Genomic DNA, 22,458 nt, shown 5'->3' on the forward strand with positions numbered 1-22,458 from the left:
AGAACCAGGAGTTTGCTGTCTCATTCTCGGCCACGTCTAGAACCAGGAGTTCGCTGTCTCATTCTCGGCCACGTCTAGAGCCAGGAGTTCGCAGTCTCATTCGCGGCCGTCTAGAACCAGGAGTTCGCTGTCTCATTCTCGGCCACGTCTAGAACCAGGAGTTCGCTGTCTCATTCTCGAGCTCGCATAGAACCAGAGGTTCTCTGCCTTGTCCAGAACCAGATGTTCGCTGCCTCATTCTCTGCATCGTCTAGAACCAGAGGTTCTTTGTCTCTTCTAACCATGACTTCAATTTTTTTTATTCTGAACTCTTGTAGAACCAGGAGTTCGCTGTCTCATCTCATTATCGAACTCTTCTAGAACCATGGGATCGATGTCTCATTCTGAACTCTTCTAGAATCAGGGGTTCGCCGTCTCGTTCTCGACATATCGCGTGGATTGTTTGTGACAACCGCAAGCGCAGATTTTTAGTTTCTCTTATTTCCTATTTCCTGCACTTACTTTGTCCAGTAAATTCTCAAACTTATCTTTTTTTATGGTTTCCTTGTATTGTTGCTTTGCTTTTTTTCTTTTCTTTTTTATTTGGGTCGTCCGCACCTACAATTTCGCTTAATATCATATTAATTTCTCCTCAGAATTACGAAATTACCATTTCGCGCCGCATTAGAAACACACTTAACGCAAGAATGATCCTTGCGTTAGAGGCAAGTAGTGTTTTCAAGCCCGGTCACTGTTTATCAGGTGACTAAGTATTTGAGTCTAAAGTCGATTGTTGCCGGAGATAATGGGGACATAAAGGCGGGAAGTCTGCTGATACTCATCATTGTTACAACTGTTCAAAGTCCGTGTTTATTGACTTCTTATGCAGTGCGGTGGCTTTTTTGTTTTCGCTAGCCGCGTTGAATGGTTGGATGACTCATGAAGTGTTTTGTTTGTTTCAAGTTTTGTAACGTCCTTGCAATGCCATTGGCTTTTCTAGGGAGGAAATCAACCAGCCGGTAGATGCCGTTGCTTGTATTCAGGTTCAACAAAATATCTTGTTTCACAGGGTGGTTCAAAAGTATCATGGCTTCAATTCGCTCGTTCATCATCACGTTAACGCGGCGCCCAAAACGCGCACAAGGTCCCCTTGATGTTCATTATATGTAATAGGTTCATCGGGAGTGAACGTACAGTTTAAAGTAGGGTTGTTAAAGGTCTAGGAATTTTAAATAAATTCATTTCCGGTCCAGGAGAGAAAATCGGCGAGCGCAAATGGGTTCTGGGCCGTAAAGAACCTTTTTATATGTAGAGTATTTCAATTCGGTCCAGAAACTTTTTTCTGGAGCAATTTAAATACGATCCAGAACCTTTTTTCCGGATCACTTTAAATACGGTACAGGGACCTTTTTTTTCGGATCACTTCCAATGCGGTCCAGGGACATTTTTTCCGAATGAATTTCAGTACGGTCCTGGAACATTTTTTTTTCGGATGAAAATACGCATCTTGGACCGAATTTAAATTGTGCGAGAAAAAAGGTCCCGGTCCTGTTGCGGAACCCAGTAGGACCCATTAGAATGTATGGTTCTGGTTTAAACCCTGGTTTAAAGAGGGATTCGAACCACTGTGTGTTCACGGGAATCGCGCCTTTGGCAACGGAGAATTCTCACGTGGGTAAAATGGCCGTAAATAATATTTTCGGGACTGATATATGATGGAAAGGTTCGGATCGAATGTAAAATAGTCTCGACTAACCTCTCTGTCCATTGCTTTAGACTAATGATATTAAATATCGAGCAAATATTTTAAGGAAGTAGATAAATAGTGCCAGATATTGACTCACTAGCGTACACAGGATTTTTTTTCCGAACGGAGCTGGAATTGTAAAACTTTAAGCTTAACACCCAATGAGATGCGAAGAAACACGGCAACAGAACTGCTGTTGTCTGCTTCTATTGAAATCAAATGGTGAAACGCTCACTACAGGGAAATGCGCGGAACCGTAGCCGAAATTTCCGTGCCAGAAGTCTGCAGGCTATTTTTAAGGGTTATCGTCCACTGAGACGCCGGAAACGGGTCTGTTGCGTTCTGTTATTTCCGCGTCTCAGTGGGCGCTAAGCTTAAAGGTGAATATTACATACTGTAGTTGCGTTCTACGAAGGGGACAGGATACGCAATAAAATATTTCGCAATTACCACTTTTAACGTTCGTTTTAGAAGTTGTTCAAAGACAAATGTGATAATCAAGGGTTATTTTAGGGGGAGAGGGTGTATTTACCATTTTTTTCAGTTCCTTACTGCTTTCATTAAGTTAACAGACAAATCGGGAATTCATATAACTGCACCGAGAATCGAACCCGGGATCCCTAGATTACAAATACTGCAATGATGTGTTTCATTCTCCTGTAACAGTACATTCAGGTTTAAAAGCATGTGATTTTAGATTTACGTATATTTAGAATGCCTCATAGACATACTACTACAAGATGTTACAGATGCGGGTTAAAAATGGTTGACAGTATGGCGGCACTGGAAGGTAGTTTCCTCGCGACCACCGACGGCAGCACCGTCGGGGAAAAAACAGAAGACTAACGCTATGCGCAAGAACTCGCAGATTGCTCGAAACGACAAAACACTATCGTGTGCAGTACCATTCGCTTTCCGATACTTTCTAACTGCGTTCAGGCGATTACGCGCAAATTGACTAAACGTAGTTAGAAGTGGCGGAAATTAATTATATGCAATGCCTCTTTGTTAAAACCTTGTGCAATATGTGCTCCATACTCGGCTCCTACAGCTGGCAAGTTTTCATTCAGTCTTTGGAAAAATTGATTTGGCTCGATTCAAAACGAGGTGAACGTCCCACGGAATAACGAAAGTCCAAGCTGCCGTCACATGATAGGAAATCGTCAGTTAGCACCGGATTATCCAGACGAAGAAAGACAACAATTGAAATGAAACTAGTGTTTTCCACAGATAAGCCCACGCAAATAAACACTGAGAAACATTGTGCGCCGTAAAAATAGCTTCACCTTGTTTTTGACGTCGAGGGGTTAAGTTCAAAGCTTTGTCTGGGAGTAGCGTTAAATCACCTTGGGTGAAAAAAAGCATTGGAATTGAAGAAAGACAATTCACAGGAAAGGTGCAGAATGGAGATTACGTTGATAATGGTTGAAGGTGGGGGGGGGGGGAGCAATTTTACTGGCACGTGTACAAGTAAAGGAAAAGGGAGAGGGGTATCTTACTACCTGAAATGTCAATACGCCCGTGACATCCATTATTATAGAATGAGTTCAGTATTGTTTATCTGTTTTTCCTAACATCATTGTTACTACTGTATTGAGTACGCACAATATTCATAACAATACCATTCTTCACGTGCCTGGTTTTTTGCAGGGTTGTTAAAGGTCCAGGGACCTATACATTCTATTGGGTTCTGCTACAGGACCGGAACCTTTTCTCTCACAATTTAAATTCGGTCCAAGTTACGTTTCATTTCCATACGGAACTTGGACTGGATTAAAATTGATACAGAAAAAAGTTCTTGAGCCGCATTTAAATTGATCCGGAAAAAAGGTTCCTGGACCGGAATTGAATTTATTTAAAATTCCTAGACCTTTAACGTGTTTTTTTTTTAACTTTGTGTAACAAACACAATTTGCGTTTTCTTTTTTATCACTTCTGATTTTCCTCGGGTTATTCCTTACAGTCTGAGTTTCTTGTATATTCGAGTTAGTCTATTATCGGGACACTGGTGTATTGCTTTGGGGGTAGGAAGGGTTTTTGAATTATTGTTGTAAGTCCAGTTTATGCAGAGATAGGCTAATCGGAAGCGGGCCTACAATTGCTACAAAGTAAATAATGTACATAATGTCATACCGGTCAAAAAAAAGTATGTAATAATATATTTAGAAACTAAAAGCATCTAAATGTCGAGTAAAGTTTGCTTTGTGAAAATAATAAAAACATGAATGTAAATTTGTCACAATGGAATTGCTCCTCTGCAAGTGAATATGTTTTTCTCTCTTGATGCAAATATTAAACAAGTCCTTGATATTTATTATTGTTGTCGTTGCAGCTCCTCCGCGACTGCAGGCCTTGAGGAACCGGGAGCTCAGCGGTACTGGAGCTTCCATAAGGGCTTACGCTCTCCACCTGGCGGCAGACAAGAGCACTACATTCGCCCAGAACATCGAGAACTTCATCTCGTGCACGCGGGAGAGCCGGGAGACCAGCCCCCAGATCGTCATGCGAAACATGAGGCAGTTCATGTCCGGGATGAAGAACTACCTCGTCAAGCACGGGGAGCGGGAGTTCGAGAAGGAAGTGGAGAAGGAACGAACTAAGGTGAGGAACTCTTCTGTATCCATCATGCATGACAAAAATTACACTTTGAAATCAGTGGCAAAGAATGGTCTTTAGAAGAAGACACGCATATTTTGGCCATGTCCAAAAGGTGCAAGACCGACCGTACTCGAGTATGGTCTCGCAGTGCGGTCTTCAAGTCGTGGACTGGAAGTGAAAGTCTTTCGAATTGCACTTGACTACAGTGCCAAATACGATCAGTAGATAAAACTGAGTACTCGTTGTTTCCCCCGTTTTAAACACTTGGTTTTTCACCATATAAATCACTTAGCATTTTCAAATGTTTTTATACATACATTTCCACACATTAGAAGAACTTTGACCAACAACTTGCTGGCTCTCTACCTTCTTGATTTCAAACAAATGAACGAGTGTGGTAATCACGTGACCAAGTCTGCAACGATCCGTACTCCGATCTATGCTCTCAATTGCTTGTGTACTTGGCGCTTTCGAACCGCACTAGGTGACGTCACTTCCGTGAAGACCATCCTTCAAGTCTGTACTTCGTACCTTCCGGACACAGCCTTTAATACAATATAGAGTACTTACATTAGCATCTCTGAAAAATGGGAATGTGGTTTATGCAGCCCAATTGCCCCAGTTTTCCAAGGAAAGAAGAGACATTTCAAATAAAAATAATGATGCATATCTCTCAACTCCTCTCCCAAAATTCTTGGTCACGTTCTTAATATACTAAAATACTTGGTATTACTAATAATTTCCTACATACTATAAAAATTGCCATGTTTGTTTTAGTAAATTCAGAAGACAACAAACAAAATGGAACACAAACTTCAACCATGAATTCATTTTTCCCACAAATAAATGGAAGATCATTCCCTGAAGCTCTGAAACTACAGACAAACTATGCCAAACTCGCTGCACTGACTTGAAGCTTAAAATTCAATTTATAAATTAAGGTTTCGAATTATGGGTCATTACAACAGGAAGAGAATGCACCTGTTCATTTTCTAATAATTTGTCAAATTAATAAACGTAGTATTTCGAATTTGATAGCGTTTAGGACTTAATGTTTGTGCTATTTCCAGATCCCAGAGGACAGTTTCATTGCTATTTTTACATCCAGTTTTATTCAAGAACTATCAGTTTCTTCAATTTGTTTGTATGGCAAACCACGATTTACACCAAAACACCCCCTAGTACCACCAAGCTGGATACTAAGTCAGTATAGAACCTCACACCTCGCTTTCCAACTACTTTGGTCCAGTTTTGAAATGCACATTGCTTGCTAGGTGATGTTTGGTCGAGCCTTGTGTCTGTTTTTTTTTTTTGTTTTTTTTTTTTTTTTTGTGTGAAAACCCTGGTAGCCGGGGGATTTTATACCCCCTCACTTCGAGCACTGGTTTGGGCCAAGTGTTACAGATAACTTCAATCTGAAATATCTCTGAATTCTGTTCCGTAAGCTGTGTCTGATACACGTGTATCCGTATAAGATCATAATACTCAACTCTGATAATAGTTTTTGTATTCAGCTCATATCCATAAAACATAATGGTGTCTTTTAAAGTTTTCCATCAAACATTATCCGTCTGATTTATACTAAAAAAATCTAAACCTGAAAATTGGTCTAACGGGTGACTTAACCATAAGCTTCCAGATGTCAACCTCACTTCCACATAGGACAACCCTGGTAAATAGCATGTCTGCAGGCTAAAGATGCACTGGCGTCTAGAATCTAAAGCGAGTATAATCCTCTGTAGTTTTGTGTGTAGTCCTTATCATGGGCGTATTTAATGGGGGGGATTCAAGGGGTCACCCTCCCTGGTTCAGTAAAATTACGAGATTACCTGTTCTATCCGCTATGCCCAGAGACTTGTTCGTTAAATTTCTTCAGACTTATTTTGTTCTCATAAATTACAAGCATATAGAACAGGATACGGATGTCTAAGAAATTAACTACACACACCAGATGGGACTGTTAAGCAAATGTCTGAAATTTCCTGATAGTTTCAGAATTTCTGTGGAAAATACTCAGAAAACTCCTGATATTTAAAAAATTCTACAATACCACATGTAATTTCTGCCCAAAGTAGCTGCTTGTGAACTTATAGCATGAACATTATAATTTCAATAGGAATTCCCAAAATGTTTTCTTTTTACCATTCAAGATTTAAGTATTCCTCAGGTTCTAATTCTTTGATAATTTGAAATTTCCCGACTGTTTGATAAGAAAGTCAGTAAACCATTTTCCAAACTGTAGATCGGAATGGGAAACGTGTCCCTATTGGAGATTGTAACTGCGTCTGGGTTAGCTTCAGCTATTACTACTTCTAATCTCTCTGGATTGTGTGGGTGTGGATTTAGAAGAAAAAAATAGTTGGTGCTGATGTAATGGGTGGTAGAATTTAGGGGATGAGATAGATAGATAATTTCAGAGAAGTGTCCAAAAGCAATTTTTGTACATTGTTCAGCACATATTTTAACCCTGGCTATTGCCCATTTCTGTAGAATTTCTGTGATATTGAGACTGTCAAATCAGGTATATTTTTTTCCCTTCGAGTCTTCTCAAAGGAGCAGCCCCTGGTGGTTAGCACATCCTGGGTCCCAGGTTTGAAACCCAGAATGGGCATGGGCATTTGTGGGTGTCCATTCATCAATTTCATCATGTCATCACTCATCCTGATCTTCGGAAATTAGCCAAAAGTGGCACAAAAAGCGAAGAAAAATATTGCAAATAAATCAATCAATCTTCTCAAAGTAATTTGGTTGTAAAAAATGCAGTGCAAGATAACTAGGGAAGTTCTGTAATGTTCTCAAGTTGTTTGACACAAGATGGACAGAAAAGTATCAATACTCAGTAGGGTGACTTGTGAAATCGTATACACTAATAGTAGAAACTTTACTGTTGTCCATTTTTGGACCATTTTGTAGTAGAAATGAAACCAAGTTTCTCTGAACACAGTCAACACATTAAAAAATTGCAACAACTTATTCAAATATGAAATGTCTATTTCTCATTCATTGGAACAGTGTGTCAAAATGTTGGATGGCCTGGTTGATAGTTTTTACATTTTCAAATCTGAATGAAAAATGTGGCAAACAGTAATTGGAAAGACATGTCCAGGGTCTGCATTGTAGGCAGTAGAAAATTGTGACAAGCTCTTGTACTCAAATATGCACAAATTGTTGGTGATCTTGGCTACCCTGCCAGTTTAATCTTCAACACTCGAGAGGATGTGTTTAACATTAAGGAGGTTGAAATAATGTCCTCGGCTAATGGACCCTGCACTATTAAGTGTACATACATACAAATATTAAAATAACACCGATGATGTTATTTTCAATTTTGTAGCAAGGAGGAAATTTTTTTTTAAAACATTGTAATTCCTTTTTTAAGGAGAAGCTGTAATTCTAACATTGTAATTCCTTTTTTAAAGAGAAGCTGGGATTAGCTTTTTCAAAAGCATTTTCTACTTCTCTTCTAAATGTTAGAAGTTCGTCGATAGACTTAATTTAATAAATGTGTGACCTTTCATGTGGTGGCTGAGTGGATTTTGATAGCCAGATCATAGGGACGCTATACATCCTGGATTTTCTGGAACAATCCCGGAATGGTATCATTTGTCCCGGTGTTCCGAATAGTTTCTTCGGGATGCATAAATGTCCTGGAATCAGGTGGAAAAGAAGAAATGATTAAGACTATACTTTCCTGAACTTTTTTTAATATTTAAATGCATGGACGTAATTTTAAAATGCTCATTTTACAAAACAATCTAACTCTACATTGAACCACTCCCTCTCCATAATACAAGAGTTACCGAGATACAGATGGTACTGCAAACATCTTTGACTCCATGATGACACCACTGTCTGCCAGCAGTGCTGAATTTCAGTTACGATTCTCTTCCATTGTTCCCACACAATGTGTGATGTAAATGACAATTATGTTGTACATACATACAACTTAATCGGGTCCAGCCCCCCCCCCCCTTTTCCTCCCGCTCTAACAAGCTACCAGTCAGTAGTGTACCAGATTTTCACTTATGAAATAAGTGATCCAAGAGTTGACCACCCCGTCTCCTTACGTGAGCTATATATATATGCCCATGGTCCTTATTCGTTCCGAGTCCCCCTTACAACCTCAGCTTTTACCTTAGGTAAGTAGATTTTATTGTTGACGCTCTCGCAATTTTCATTCCAAATCATTTCATCGAATCCAGGAAATATGGTGAAATATATTGCTGACTAACAAAAATATAAATGCACAAAGACTGAGCAATAAGGCAGATTTTTAAACATTCTGGGAAGGGGGAAAACTTCAATTCTTCAAATTTTTTGATAGAACAAGGAAATCTTGCAGGAATCAATTTTAAAATGTCAAATGAACTTTTATGCTTACTATTTACAGCATTTAGGCTGTAAATCAGATCAGATACTGCATTGAAAACATGCCGGGTAAACATTGTGCACATGATCTTTGCCGAAGTGATTCAAGATATGATTATCATGATCATATGGGGAAAGTGTATGTACAAAATATTACAAATTTCTCGCTGTAAGAAGGCTCATATGCTTTCCTTAACACGTGTGAATCTATCTGTCAGACTTCATGCTGTTTTTTCCCAAAGTGCGTTGCATGATGACGTCCAGCTGTATATCATCCATTGCAAAGCAAAGCGAGAGGATAAAAGATGTATTTATTTGTAAATTCACATAGTGCACCAATTCTTTCAGACAGCACCACAACATTTGCTATTTTCAAACGTTATCTCTTTGTTCTTTCGACGACCACCCATTTCTGTCCGTGCTTATTTCCACTTCAAAATTATGTCTAAAAGGACCTGAAAAAATTGGTTTGTAGTTAACGTGACTTAGAATCAATAAGAAAGCATTGGTGAAGACCAAATATTACTTAATTTGGAAGCTTCATGTAGTAGCAAGTTTCATAGCTGTAAATTGATGGGGAATGAAATAATATATTTTCTGTTCTGGGGCAGATGTCAAGATCCAAGATTTTTTTCTTCGCGTGATTGTGCATTGTATTTATATTCTTGTGTAAGGAACTCAGAATATTGAAGAATGTTAAGCAATTGAGGACACCATGTTCTTGCAAAACGTTATCTGGAAAGTTGAATTGTAAGTAGACAATATGATTAGACAAAAATTGTGGGTGTAGGGAGTTAGTAAATAATGAAAATCTTTCATGTGTGTCTGTGTGCATGATGATGTTATGTTTGTTTTGTCTTCAATTTTGCAAGTTTTTAATGTAATCTCTTCCTCTTGTTTCTATATAGTTGAAAGCAAATGAGTTCCTCAATCTCGATGCCATCTTGGAAGGTGTGATGCATAAACTAGTTGTGAGACCACTGAAAGAACATTTGTACCAATTATTTGTGGAAGAATACACAAGATCAGGAGCCATCAAGCTATTAGCAGATAGTATCCAGTATGCTCGTACGAAACCTCTTCATGAGCTAGGCATTAGGGTGAGTGGTTTTGTATGTATTCCATTTTATTCTTGTGCATACTTTTATTCCAGGTTTTCACACATGTGGATGTGAGCTGCAATTATTTGATCACAACTGTGATGTAGAAAAATCAGATCTAGAAATTAGTTTTGATAATCCACTGCTTATAGCTAGACAGAAGCCAATTGCTCAAATGTTTGTGGTGCAAAATCTTTTGGGGATTCTCTGTGATTTATTTAATATCATTCGAGTCAGATATCCTATATGCTTCAGGATTTTAAAGTTTAAATATCTCCCCGACCCATTACATACTACATACTGTTAATATGTCTGCTTATTTCTTAGTTTTCATTAAATGTTATTTATTTGTGTGTGTTCCATTTTTTTTAAATATTAACTTTTTCTTTTTAATAATAATAAAATACATTTTCATAAAACACTAGTGCTTTTAATGGGTTAACTTGGTGACAAATTATGTAAGCAATTTACGAATATCTTAATTTCATCATGTGTGATTTTCAGTTTTCTTTAAATAAACTCCTCTGAAGAGCTCTATTTGAAATTATATCGACATATTTTCACTTCTAATCATTAGCAGCAAGCTGGAGTTATGTACCTTCAATTTACTGAATCTTCTTAAGACTTGAATATATTCCTAAGAACACATTATTTCCTCCTTCCTTTAAATTTGATAAATTGGAGTTGCATCCCTCTGGGTCTCACACGACAATTGAAATTCTTGAAATCCTCTACTTATCAGTCAGATCGAAAAAATATATCTTTGAATGCAAAGCTTAGAACTGTGCAAATGGAAAAAAAAGGCAATGCAGCTTTTGCACAAAGACATGAATATTTGTTATGTGTTTTTTAAAAAAATAGACTTCAAATGTGCTGTGAACAAATTAGTATGTTTTAAAATACTATTCTTTGTTTTTATTAACTTGTGAATTTTTCTTACTGTTTTTTTTTAGTTCTTGCAACATTATTGTATGCTAAATGAAATACATGTATATCTAGTGATATTGCAATTACTTAATATTATAGGAAGTAATACATTATTCTGCAAGAAATGCTTGTTTACTCTTGCAGGCAAAAATCACTCCTCCGACGGGCGTTGCATTGGAAACTATTTGCCATTTTCTCCAACGACTTCAGGAAGTAGACTCCCCACTTGAAAAACTTGAGAATTTACTCACATCCATATCAGCCATCTTTAACTCTGTAAGTTTTGGTGATTTTTCTCTCTCCTTGCATGTTACTCAGTGAAGAGACTTATGGTAGTATGGAATTTTACTTAAACAGGCAACAAGGTGTAAATTATATTTAATATTTTGAGTTTCTTTTAAGTATACTTTATGCACATATAGGCTAATCGGGACTTGAACTACTGTTTAAAGTAAGTTCCAAACCACTATATGCCTCCCATGGTTATCGAATTGAGGACCAATATTTCCAAAGTGGGAACTGTAAGATCATACATCTTTATGACCTCGTCGTGTATGAATTTGTGTGTGTGTATATGTATAGATGTTTTTAATGATTATTTACGCTTGAAATTCTGCAACCTGGGTTAGTTGCTTTCTCTGAGAATTTTGAGATTTGCTTTTGTGCTCGTGTTTGTGTAGAATGGAAAGTAGCATATACACAGCGCATTCGGTTTAACCTGAGCTCTGACGTGTGCAACGCTGGATATGTTCGTCGTTTGCAGAAGACAAGTAGCACAGCTGTCCTTCATGATCGTGAAATTCCTCAGTTGTTCTACGAATAACACTTGTCAAATTCGTCCATATAACTTTTAACTTTCTTTCTTCTGCATGGTTTGTTAGGCGTTACCAATCCCTTTCCAGTTACTTTATAGTGATCATTTTCGTTTCAAGGTACTTACTGACATATCAGTAGCTGCGGAAACATGCTTTTGCACTTATTTCATGTTCAACGCAAGTCCACTGTAAGCTTCTTTCTTCATCAACTTATTTTTCTCTACTCTGACTGTCAGTCAATTTGCTTTATCTAATATTCTTTCCAGTTTTCACCTCAGCATCCATTGAATAAAACACTCTAAGCAACACAGGTCAACAATCACCTTACTCGTGCTAACACGATCTGCCAGGAGAGGAGAGGAGGGGAAGGAGGATGCCTCTTTCGCTGAGGGGGCTTCACAATGGGGGTTTCACTGAAAAAAAAAAGAATCCTCTGTCATTCTTTTCCTTGAACTATCACCTTCTCAAACTGTAGCTTAAAAAGAAAAAGAACTAAATGCAGTAAGTACTGAACACTCCTACCAATAAGGTCTGAAGTCAGATTATTGTGGATTTTGTAGGTAATTGTTAAGACAGTTAGCAACTCTGATCTCAGTGGAACTCTTGCATCGTCATGCTGACTGCAGGCTTCTGCGCAGCTGAAGGCCAGATCTCAAGCTAAACCGAATGGCCTATACTTTGTCCCAGGAATCTCTGGAGTGAGCAAACAAAAACAAGTCTGCGCAAGTAGTGACTGGGATTGCTGGGTGGGGGGAAAGTGACTGCAGTTACCAGCCTTTACAGCAGCGTGTGCTGCTTCAGCTCTATCCATTCACTTTCTCCCCATCTCTGTCCTTATGCACGGCCTTGCTCCAGAGTTGCCTCGGATAGAGTATAGCTTACGTCATGAAGGGCATTTTTTTCCACTTGTTGAAATGTGTGCAGGTACGGTACGCATTTCCTTCAAATAACATTCAAACGTAGGTGTAGCGAGTAATGCTAATAAAATCTGCATATTTATATATGCAGCTTGAAAATTTCTGTATTTGGTTTACCTCTTTCCCAAATTCAATATTTAATTTATTCTTGTTGTACACTGACTGTTATTTTGACATTGTGCATTTTTGTCCACGTTAGGTTAAGTCGACGAATCACAATCGGGGAGTACTGCTGGGCGCTGATGATTTCCTACCATTGTTTGTGTGGGTTCTTGTACAAAGTGGGATGGTGGCAGCCGAGATCGAAGCCGAATACATGTGGGGTCTCCTGCATCCCTCGCTGCTCTCTGGAGAAGGTGGTTACTATCTCACGACGCTGTCAAGTGCGGTGCATGTTCTCAAGAACTTCAGGGCATGCTCGGAAGAACAGAACAGGACACTTGGCCCAGGGGAGAGTCTGGATGTAAGTACCGATTTTGTTGTTGTATTTTTCCATGGCATGAAAAAGGACCTTGTCGGAGTACTCTAAATCTTATTCACCACTGACACACACTAATCATATTGGTTCGATTAATGCTTGCTCATGCCATGTGACAATATCATTATATCGAAATAGGTACTCACCTTGGCAAGTTGTGAGGTGCTTTCCTATAATTTGCTAAGTTGACGCAGCGTGTGTTTGGAAATACCATATTTGCCTGCATATAAGACACACCGGCATATGTAGAAAAAGCTTTATTACTGAATATTATAATTAATTTTGCAGTGTTTCAAATATAAAGTAATGTGTAAGTCTTCTTTCAACATACAATACATAACTTACATAATCTAACAAGGGAGGTTATCTAAGTGTCCCCCCCCCCCCCGATTTCCATGAAACTTGGCAGGTGTATAGAGGGGCCCAAAGGAAGAAATAAGTGGGTTTTTTTTGTTTCGGCTAAAAAACTGTTTTAGGGGGCAACTCCCATCAAATGTCAAGATGAAGACAAATTGACGCAGGGATCTGACCCCTGTGTCCCTCTCCAATTTCCATGAAATTTGGGAGGTGTATAGAGGGACCCAAAGGAACAAGTAAAAGGTTTTGTGTTTCAGCTAAGAAACTGTTTTAGGGGACAACCCCCCCCCCCCCTCAAATGTCAAGATGAGGAGAAATTGAAGTGGGGAGCTGACCCCCGAAACTACGTAAATATGGCATAGGAAGAAACAGGGGGCATAGGGCCCCTCTATACACCTGCCAAATTTCATGGAAATCTGAGGGGGACACAGGGGTCAGATCCCCACGTCAGTTTGTCCTCATCTTGACATTTGAGGCGGGTTTTGTCCCCTAAAACAGTTTTTTAGCCGAAACAAACAAACACATATTTCTTCCTAGGGCCCCTCTATATACCTGCCAAGTTTCATGGAAATCGGGCGGGGGGGGGGGGGGGCACTTAGATAACCTCCCTTGTAAGTAGGAAAGAGTACATTTTAATCTTCTTTGCCCAAACAGAACTAAATGAAGAGTCATTTGAAACCTCTTCTAAATCATAATCGGAGTCCTCATGCAACAAATTGTCCTCAGTACCATCCAGTGCATTACTAATGCCACACTTCTTGAATGATTTAACCACTGTCCGAGTTTTCACAGAACCCCATGAGAAAATTTACAGAAATGAAGGTAATCAAAGACTGAGTATTGGCAAACCTATTTTTAAAGCAAGAAAGTGCATCTTATACACTGACAAATACAGTAATTATTAATGAAATTTTGTGCACAAATAACCTATTGATAGCTATTGCCTAATTTGTGAAGTACAAGTCATATGACTATTGTTCAGAAAATATATGTGATCATTAACATTGTTTGGTTAGTAATATATGAAAGTGTGGGTATGAATTATTAGTATGTGAGAAAAAGTAGTATGGGTGTGTAGAAAACTTATTACCATGCTAACTGTTCAGTTGGTTGCAGAGGTACCAACTTCATGTAAATATGGAGGGAGCAGATATTGCCGTGCCCCCTAAAGTTGAAACCTATGCTTGGTTGAGCTGTACGTGACCGAAGACGAAAATCCTAATTTGCTGTTGATGCATAAAATATAAGTACCAAAAGTAATTAAATCAAAATCATTACAGTTCTTGTAGAAATATACCTCTTATAATTCGATAATTGTTTCTCCCCATTATAAGGAAATAGTGAAATTATTATTCTAAATATAATTTACCAAAGGAAATGGTAGAGATGTTTTTAAAAGTTTTGAATATTATATTTGACTTCACTCTACATCTGAATGCTGCTGATAAAATTAATATTCCCTGTTGAGGTTTTCCTCATCTGTTTTAAAAATATATATATAGTATATTTAAAAAGGATAGAACGTAAAAATCAAGGTAGTTTCATGTTTCTAGCATGTTCCTAAAATTACTACAACCACAGCATTTGTTACAGAAAAATACTTAATTGTTTCAAGTGTAGGAGAGATCTTTTCAAACTTAACACATTGATAAATCACGTTAACAAAATTATACATAAATGTTGCTGTTAACCCTCCATTGGTATACGTGTTCCAGAGTAATGTGGTTGGTGTATGTGTGAGCACCACTTGCATATGATTTTCATTGTTTTTTGTCATTTTTTTGAATATTTTTTTACGTTTATGATTTTAAAAGTTTATAAAGATCTATTGCCAAAATGTTACTTAAAATTAAAGATGTATCTTATTTATTACATAATAATAACCAAATGATATTCTTGTACTGTAATTTTATTGGAATTTACTTTCGATGCTAATTAATTTGCACTACATTAGTATTGGTTTGAGTCCACTTTATGCACAGTAAGGTTAATCGGGACTGGACCTACGGTTTAAAGTGGGATCCGAACCACTGTGCCAAGTGCCTCACCGGGTATCGAACCTGGACCCCTTGATTACAAGGTGACGACAGCACTAAATTAGTAATAAATTCCATAATTTATTACTTGTTTACGAGGGCAATGACAATTCTACTTCCTAGTTTCATCATGCCCAATATATTGAGGAGATGGTACAAGTAAATTAGGTTGATATTCATTGGCCAAATTGATCAGTGTTGGTATCATAATAATATTTCAATCTCTTTATCACTTGATTCAGCAAGATTTGTTCTGATCTGCTGTTCTTCATTCTTGCGAAATATCAGATTTCAGAGTTCATTTAGCTCGAAATATTAACAGTAATAGGTGAATGGAGACAAATAACAAAATCATTGTTGAAGAATCTAAACACAAAATATTGAAACAACACAAAATCAGTGGGCACAGATGAAATATTTTGAAGAGAATTGTTACGTGGTTGGTATACACATGAGTGTGGTACTCACAAAACACGGACTGTTGTCAAAATGATGTGTCTGCATGGACTGAGAGCAGTGACACCATCTGCAACTGATATCCTCTGGCCACAGACATTACAAATGATGGCTAGACAAGACTAGAAAGCTTTACCATCATCTTGACCTGACAGATGTACATTTATATTCCAGGGTGAGTGCCGTACTCGCACATATACCAGTGAAAGGTTAAAGTGTTTTTTCCTTGCTGTGACATGTCATATATCTTGATAGTTTAGCTTGAAAAAGTTCTGGGGAACCAGAGCTAAAGTTGCAGTACAAATAAAAACAGCTTTAAAGTAACATTTACTGCATTATTTTGTAATACACACCAGTGGTTGAGAACTTGTAAGACAATCATTGATGAATCATAATGAATATATGGTTGTAGGAAGATTGAAACAGAGCATTTCTGTTGTAATAATAATTTTTCATTCGGCTTCATAGCATTTTCACAATGATAATTTTTAAAAGGAGACTTGTTTTTCTGACATTAGTTGTGGTATGCACAAAAGAGGCTCCAACACTCGCTAAAATTTAAAATAATTTAGTAATACTTATTTTATGTATTGATTTTCAAAGGTTTCATCTCACAAATCAAATATGTGAATTTCTTTTTCTGTTTCTACAGTGGCGAGTAGCGTCTCTGACAGATTTCCGATCAGTATTGAAGATAGTTGTTCCTGACGAAGTTCACGGGAGCATCATCACAAAGACATTACCGGTTCGTCCCAACATGACAACGAGGGACGTCTGCAAAATTATTGCTCACAAAGTCCGTATCACCAACCCACAGGATTATGGGTTATTCAAGCTAGTGGATGGGGAAGGTAAGTTTAAAATTCAATGACTATTGACACTCAAGTGTTTTAAGTGGAAAAATGATTAGAAGTACCTCAAAGTGATAAGCTTGACCAACAGTTTTGTTCCTCGACACAGGTCTGAAATGGACATTTCAGTCAGAGACATCAATGGAGGAGCCATTGTTGTCTGTGAGGCACTCAGTTGTCTATTCCATACCTATGCTCATGGCAATAGTTTTTTATGTGCATCATTGAATTTTTTACTCGCTGTTACCTAAGACAGTTTCTACACTTTGTCTTAATGTCATTAGGAGATTTTAAGAAACTCATTCAAACTGATTATTAATTCACAGCAAAATATCATAGTAAATTACCAAATGATTATGAATCAAAGAATTATAATATTTGTGACCTAATTCTTTCGTAAAAGCTGTAACAGGGTTCCTACTCACCAGGAATTCTTTGAATTATTGACTCCAGTAATTATCTATATAATTCTGGGTGAATGTTTCTCAGTAGATGTGAAAAATTGCAAGTTTTGTTAATCCAAATTGCATTGAATTTATACGTATTTATATTATAATGCCCTGAGGCAAGTTTTGCACAGTGTAGCTTTTATTTTTATCAAAGAAGTAAAAGAAATAAAAGAGAATTCTCTCAACCCGTTTGCTTTGTTAGTTTCCTTTGCAGAACACTATCTGACAGATGGAAAATTATTGCATGATAAGATATGTTGAAGTTGATTAGGTAAATCTGAGTTTGAAATTCTTATGAAATTCATAAAATTTTCCAGTAATATTTGTGACTTGCGTTTGTTGATGTATTTTGAGTCTGAGTATGTGGAATGACAATTGTAAACTTCGTACCTTAAATGAATTTTTTTTAAATATACATATACCATTTCATTGAATTGAATTACAATTTTTGGATACATTGGAATTGCACAGATCCTTTATGTTGTAAATATATTATAAGAAGATGGATATTTCTGCTAGATTATATTCCTATTCTATTGTATTATCTCATTATCTTCAAATTTTGAATAACAAACAAAGTAGCAGAAGAAATAAACATACGTTAACCTGGAATCAGATGAAGAAATAATCATAGTAGAAAGATTTCATACAAGAGGAAAAAGCAGAAGAAATTCGAGAGAGATACATTCAATGTAAGAATTCTGAAAGAAATTTCTGTATTTTGATACAAGACGTTGAAACATAGAGTTGAATTCTTACAGCAGCAGATAATGCTACTGTTTGAAATATTGTACCTAGGTACATATTTTGTTTATATATTGTGATATTAATAAGTTTGATAATTTTCTATAGTTACAAAAGGTTTGATTGTTTCCACTATAAGTCTCATGGTTAATTATTCTAATAGTAAAGAATATAATAGATTCAGTTTTCTGATATTGCGGACCATGAAAAATATAGAAAAATGTACTGTCACGAAAGCAAAAATCAATACAATCAATTATTAGCATTATTTTTATTATTAAAACACCAATTTGGCAGTATGAGGACTAAAAAGGTTATTAAAATTCAAGAATACCCACCCACATTTAAATTTTCCAAGAAACTTCAACGTGTGTATAAAAATGCATGAGGAGATTGCATGTGATGCATTTGACCAATAACTTGCAGGAATTACACTAATTGCCAGCTTGTCTTACAGAAACTCTGCTGGCAGATGGTGAATGCCCACAGGATGTCAAAGCAAATGTCACAGAAGCAGGAAAACATTGTATGTTTGCGTACAAGAGAATAGATGCCAAAATTGCATGGCCACGGACTTCCACTCCACAGTAGAAAGTGTAGGCTGATCTACTCAAAGTGTTCATCGAATAATTGTATGTGCAAGTGCATGTATGATAGAAATTCTCGTTAATATGTGCAATCCGAAATACAGGAAGGTCAAAACACCCAGTGAACCAAGAAGAAGCGTGTCTTCTAATCATATTGAGTGGATAATTTATAGTGTATATAGTAGTGACGTGTAGTTTTTCTCCTTTGATAGCTGAAAAAAAAGTTGTTTTTTTTCTACTCTACAAACAAAGGCTGTGAGTGTTATGAGTGCCATGTTTGTAAGTGTGTAAACGATTTTGTAACATTCATAACTTTAACATTGTATAGAGCAAATAAAGACCAAAGGATATTGGGGAAAAAATAGCTCCAGTAATCTCTAAGATGCAACGAGTTTGACTTAAGTATGAAGATATTCAATGAATTTCTAACGTTTTTTTTTTCAGCAGCACGTCTTTGTAAATTTAATTTCTGTGCACTTATGTTGATATGTATTATATAATTATGAAAATCTCTTGCTGAACTATCATGACTAATTCACACAATACTAGAATCAGTGTTGAATGCAAGAAAACTTTAGGAAGCTTTAATGCTTCAAGTTATAATTCTGTAACAGTTGTCTTGAGTACTTTCTTTCATGTATATTTTGCATGTACAGCCAGTCTCAAAACATAGTTAAATTATACAGAAAAATGGGCATGCAGTTAATTTCACACATTATTATAATGGATTATGCTTTTCCATTTGCATATGGAATAATATAGAAACCAGTATACAGGCTGATTTATCATTATATCAACAATTCCCAGACGTTTACTGTAATAGAAGTTTATAATAGGTATGAAATGGAATCATACATAATGGATGATAACAAATTCAGTCTATACTTTCTCCAGCATAGCTTAAGTTTTTCACAAAACCCAAAAGGAAGGAATCCATCGACTAGGTCAGAAAGACTTCCCAAGTGGTCGCAATTGTAAATAAGCTGTAATTAATTACATATTCACTGTGTTGTAGAGTTATTTTTGAATAACCCTGTATTTGTATTTATTAGGGACGGACTAATATCAATTTACTGGTACTGGTCAAAACATGTCATGAACAATCTTCTTGTTTTCGTAATCACATTAATTAATGTATCCAGCCATGACTCTAGTTACTTTTGCTGCAGAGGAAAAGGCTACATATTAGAAATTTGCTCAAAACCTCAATACGTGAATTATACTTTCATGTTCATAAAAAACATTAACAAAATTCTGCATTTGATTATTATCATACAACTAATTCATTTCAGCCAAAAGTCCAAAGTTTAGTCTATCAAATATGGTGCATAAATTTTCTTTTGTTGTTTGGTACTTCTTTTGTGCCTGTCATCATCATCATCACCCTTCGCAGTTTCCTGCCTGGCTGGGTTGGCATAGAAGTCAAGCCTCTCCATTTTTTCCTGGTCTTCCACCAGTCCTCTCTTTCCACGGTGTTCCAATCTTGTCCTCTTCTCCTAACACTCTCCACTATCTGCTCTTTCCACACACATCTTGCTCTCCCCCTTGGCCTTATTCCCACTCCTTGTGCATTGTAAGCTCTTACTGGTAGTCTTTCTGCATCCATCCTCTTCATGTGTCCGAACCATCTCATCTGTGCCTGATCTATCCTGTCCTGAAGCTTCATCACACCCACTGTCTGGATCTCCTCATTCCTTATTCTCTCCGTCCTAGTCTTCCCCAATATACTCCTTAAAAATTTCATCTCCACTGCCTGCATCTTTCTTTTCTCTCTCTCTGTCATTGTCCAAGTCTCTGCTCCGTACGTAATTATTGGCATATATTTCATAGGTACATCCCTGTTCCATATTAATCTTCGAACGCTTTGATATAGTCCACCAACCATTTGTCCTCTTCTGCGTATTTTGTACCTGTATTTTCATTATTTTGTTACAAATTACTAGTGTCTTTCACAAAATTACTATATCTTTCGTGATTCATACTTTTTACTTGTATAATTGATAGATCAAAAATCTATACATTTCTAAATTGGTAAAATCACTTTCATTTGCGATTTCACTTACGAAATTTGAAATTATATGTTATAGGAATAAATTATAACAATACATTCTTACAACAAAATTAATATGAAAGGGAGAATAGTTGGCAAAGTCACGTTACATAATTCTTTATCCACATCATGTAACAAAACCAAAATATCAGTATGAACAGTTCCGATAGTGATTTGTGCGAACATTAAAATTTATATTCTGGGAAAGAAAAATTCAGTGTGTTAATTTTGATGTGCAAACAAGAGGGATTTCAGTATTTGTGTGCCTATTTCACTTATTCTTTACCTTGAATTCATCTGTTTTCAAATTTATCTAGAAAAGAATTAATTTCATGCTTGCTGGAACTCGTAAACCACTCTACTTGCTCTAACAATACTTAAAAATGATCCAAAAGTGTAAGTTTCTTCATTTAAGGTAATGATTTCTAAGTAATGCATGTGTATATAGAATGAAAGGGACCACACTTACTAGGCTATTACTGGAAATTATTGTATACTTTATTTGCAACATTTCTGTGAGAATATAACCTGGAAAGAATGGTTCAGCGAGCCCAACTTCTACTCTCAATTTTTTGTGGATAAAATAATATGTTGTTCAGTAAATGTGTAACTAAACCTAATATAGATTTCATCATCATAATTTTTTCCCCAATATTCCAGTTTTCTAGTAAAAGTAACTTGCAAAGAATGTTCACAATTTATTACCTTTCATCCAGTAAGCAAGTCTCGAATTTGGGTGATTTTGGGACTGTGTCCCCACGTATACATTTTTGTCCCAATACTTGAGCAACTTGACATTTACTCCGGTCAATGTTTGTAAGTGAAAATAACATTGTTGATAGCACACCTGTGCAATCAGTGTTAATAATTCACTCACAAAAGCTAAAGTTAAGATTCAAATTGGGATTTTAACATTTTGAATGACTGGATTGGTAACACTGAAATTTCACATTGTGAAAATATAACCCTTTAATTTTTGTTAACTATGTGAAATGGCAAAGACAGAAATAACAGAGCAATAGACTTGTTCTTTATATGGCCACAGTCAATTATAACTGCCGAACACTTTCATACTGACGAAATTCAAATAGTTGTGCAAAGGATATGTTTTGTTAACAATGCACTATGAGTGTCAATATATGTGCAAGTAAATTTTTATACGTAAAATAGCTTTTCACCAACATGTATACTAAATTCCACCAATTTAAAATTTCAACATCAAAACTCTTTGTAACTGAACAATTCTCTAATAACTGTTGTATACTTTTACAAGGTCTGAATAAAGATTTTCTTCTGCCTTTTTTGTACAAATTGTAAAGTAATGTAAATTAAGTGTTGTGCATGTCTGTTAGATAGGTGGAGTGAAGTGTCTGTGGATTGTCTTTTTGGCAAAAAAATGCATTGAAATGTTACTTTTGTGCCTTTTTTTTGTAAACAATAATAGATGTACAATTGAAAGTGATAGTTGCATTATCAAAATATGAACAGGATTCTGGGAAATGAAGTGTGAGTTAGCAAGGAAAGAAAATAGTCTTTGAAATGACTCTGAGAATAAAATAAACCAGCCCAACCCATTATTCTGACTAACGGGCTCTTTATTCCTTTTCTACTATTGTCTGTAAAATTTCAAGGGGCCTTAACAAATTTTAGACACTATATAGTTCACCTACTTGCACATGGTATTTGGCATCTATAATAATAATAATGTCTCTCTTACTTCATTACATAAGTAGATTTTTACTAATAATGCTAGTCATGAAACAGTTGATTGATTGTCAATTGAAAAAATAAACGTAAAAGGGATTCTACCTTTAAATAGTGACAGCTATTGAAGGCACTCAGCTGATGCTATAGCTGTTGAAAGATCTTTGTATTGTTTTGTACTGTAAGTTTTATTTTTATTTGTTTTTTTGCACATAACATGTAATTGTGTATTGTATGTGTCTTTGTAATTATGTATGAAAATGGAAAAATATTAAATGCTCTTTTTCTAAATGAA

At 36.4% G+C, this 22,458-nt stretch overlaps 1 protein-coding gene across 1 annotated transcript in view; it reads left to right on the forward strand.

Annotated features, from left to right (window-relative positions):
• The window catches only part of LOC145980983 (protein sprint-like), a 127,500-nt gene extending 105,042 nt beyond the window's left edge, over nt 1-22,458 (forward strand). The window contains exons 7-12 of the mRNA XM_083114073.1: nt 4,059-4,327; nt 9,601-9,792; nt 10,864-10,995; nt 12,651-12,914; nt 16,431-16,629; nt 18,280-22,458. Coding sequence (XP_082970199.1) covers nt 4,059-4,327; nt 9,601-9,792; nt 10,864-10,995; nt 12,651-12,914; nt 16,431-16,629; nt 18,280-18,413 — 1,190 coding nt within the window. The 3' untranslated portion in view covers nt 18,414-22,458. The remainder of the gene's footprint in view (nt 1-4,058; nt 4,328-9,600; nt 9,793-10,863; nt 10,996-12,650; nt 12,915-16,430; nt 16,630-18,279) is intronic.

This window comes from Lepisma saccharinum, chromosome 28, assembly GCF_977018435.1.
Source record: "Lepisma saccharinum chromosome 28, izLepSacc3.1, whole genome shotgun sequence".
Taxonomy (NCBI): Eukaryota; Metazoa; Arthropoda; class Insecta; order Zygentoma; family Lepismatidae; genus Lepisma; species Lepisma saccharinum.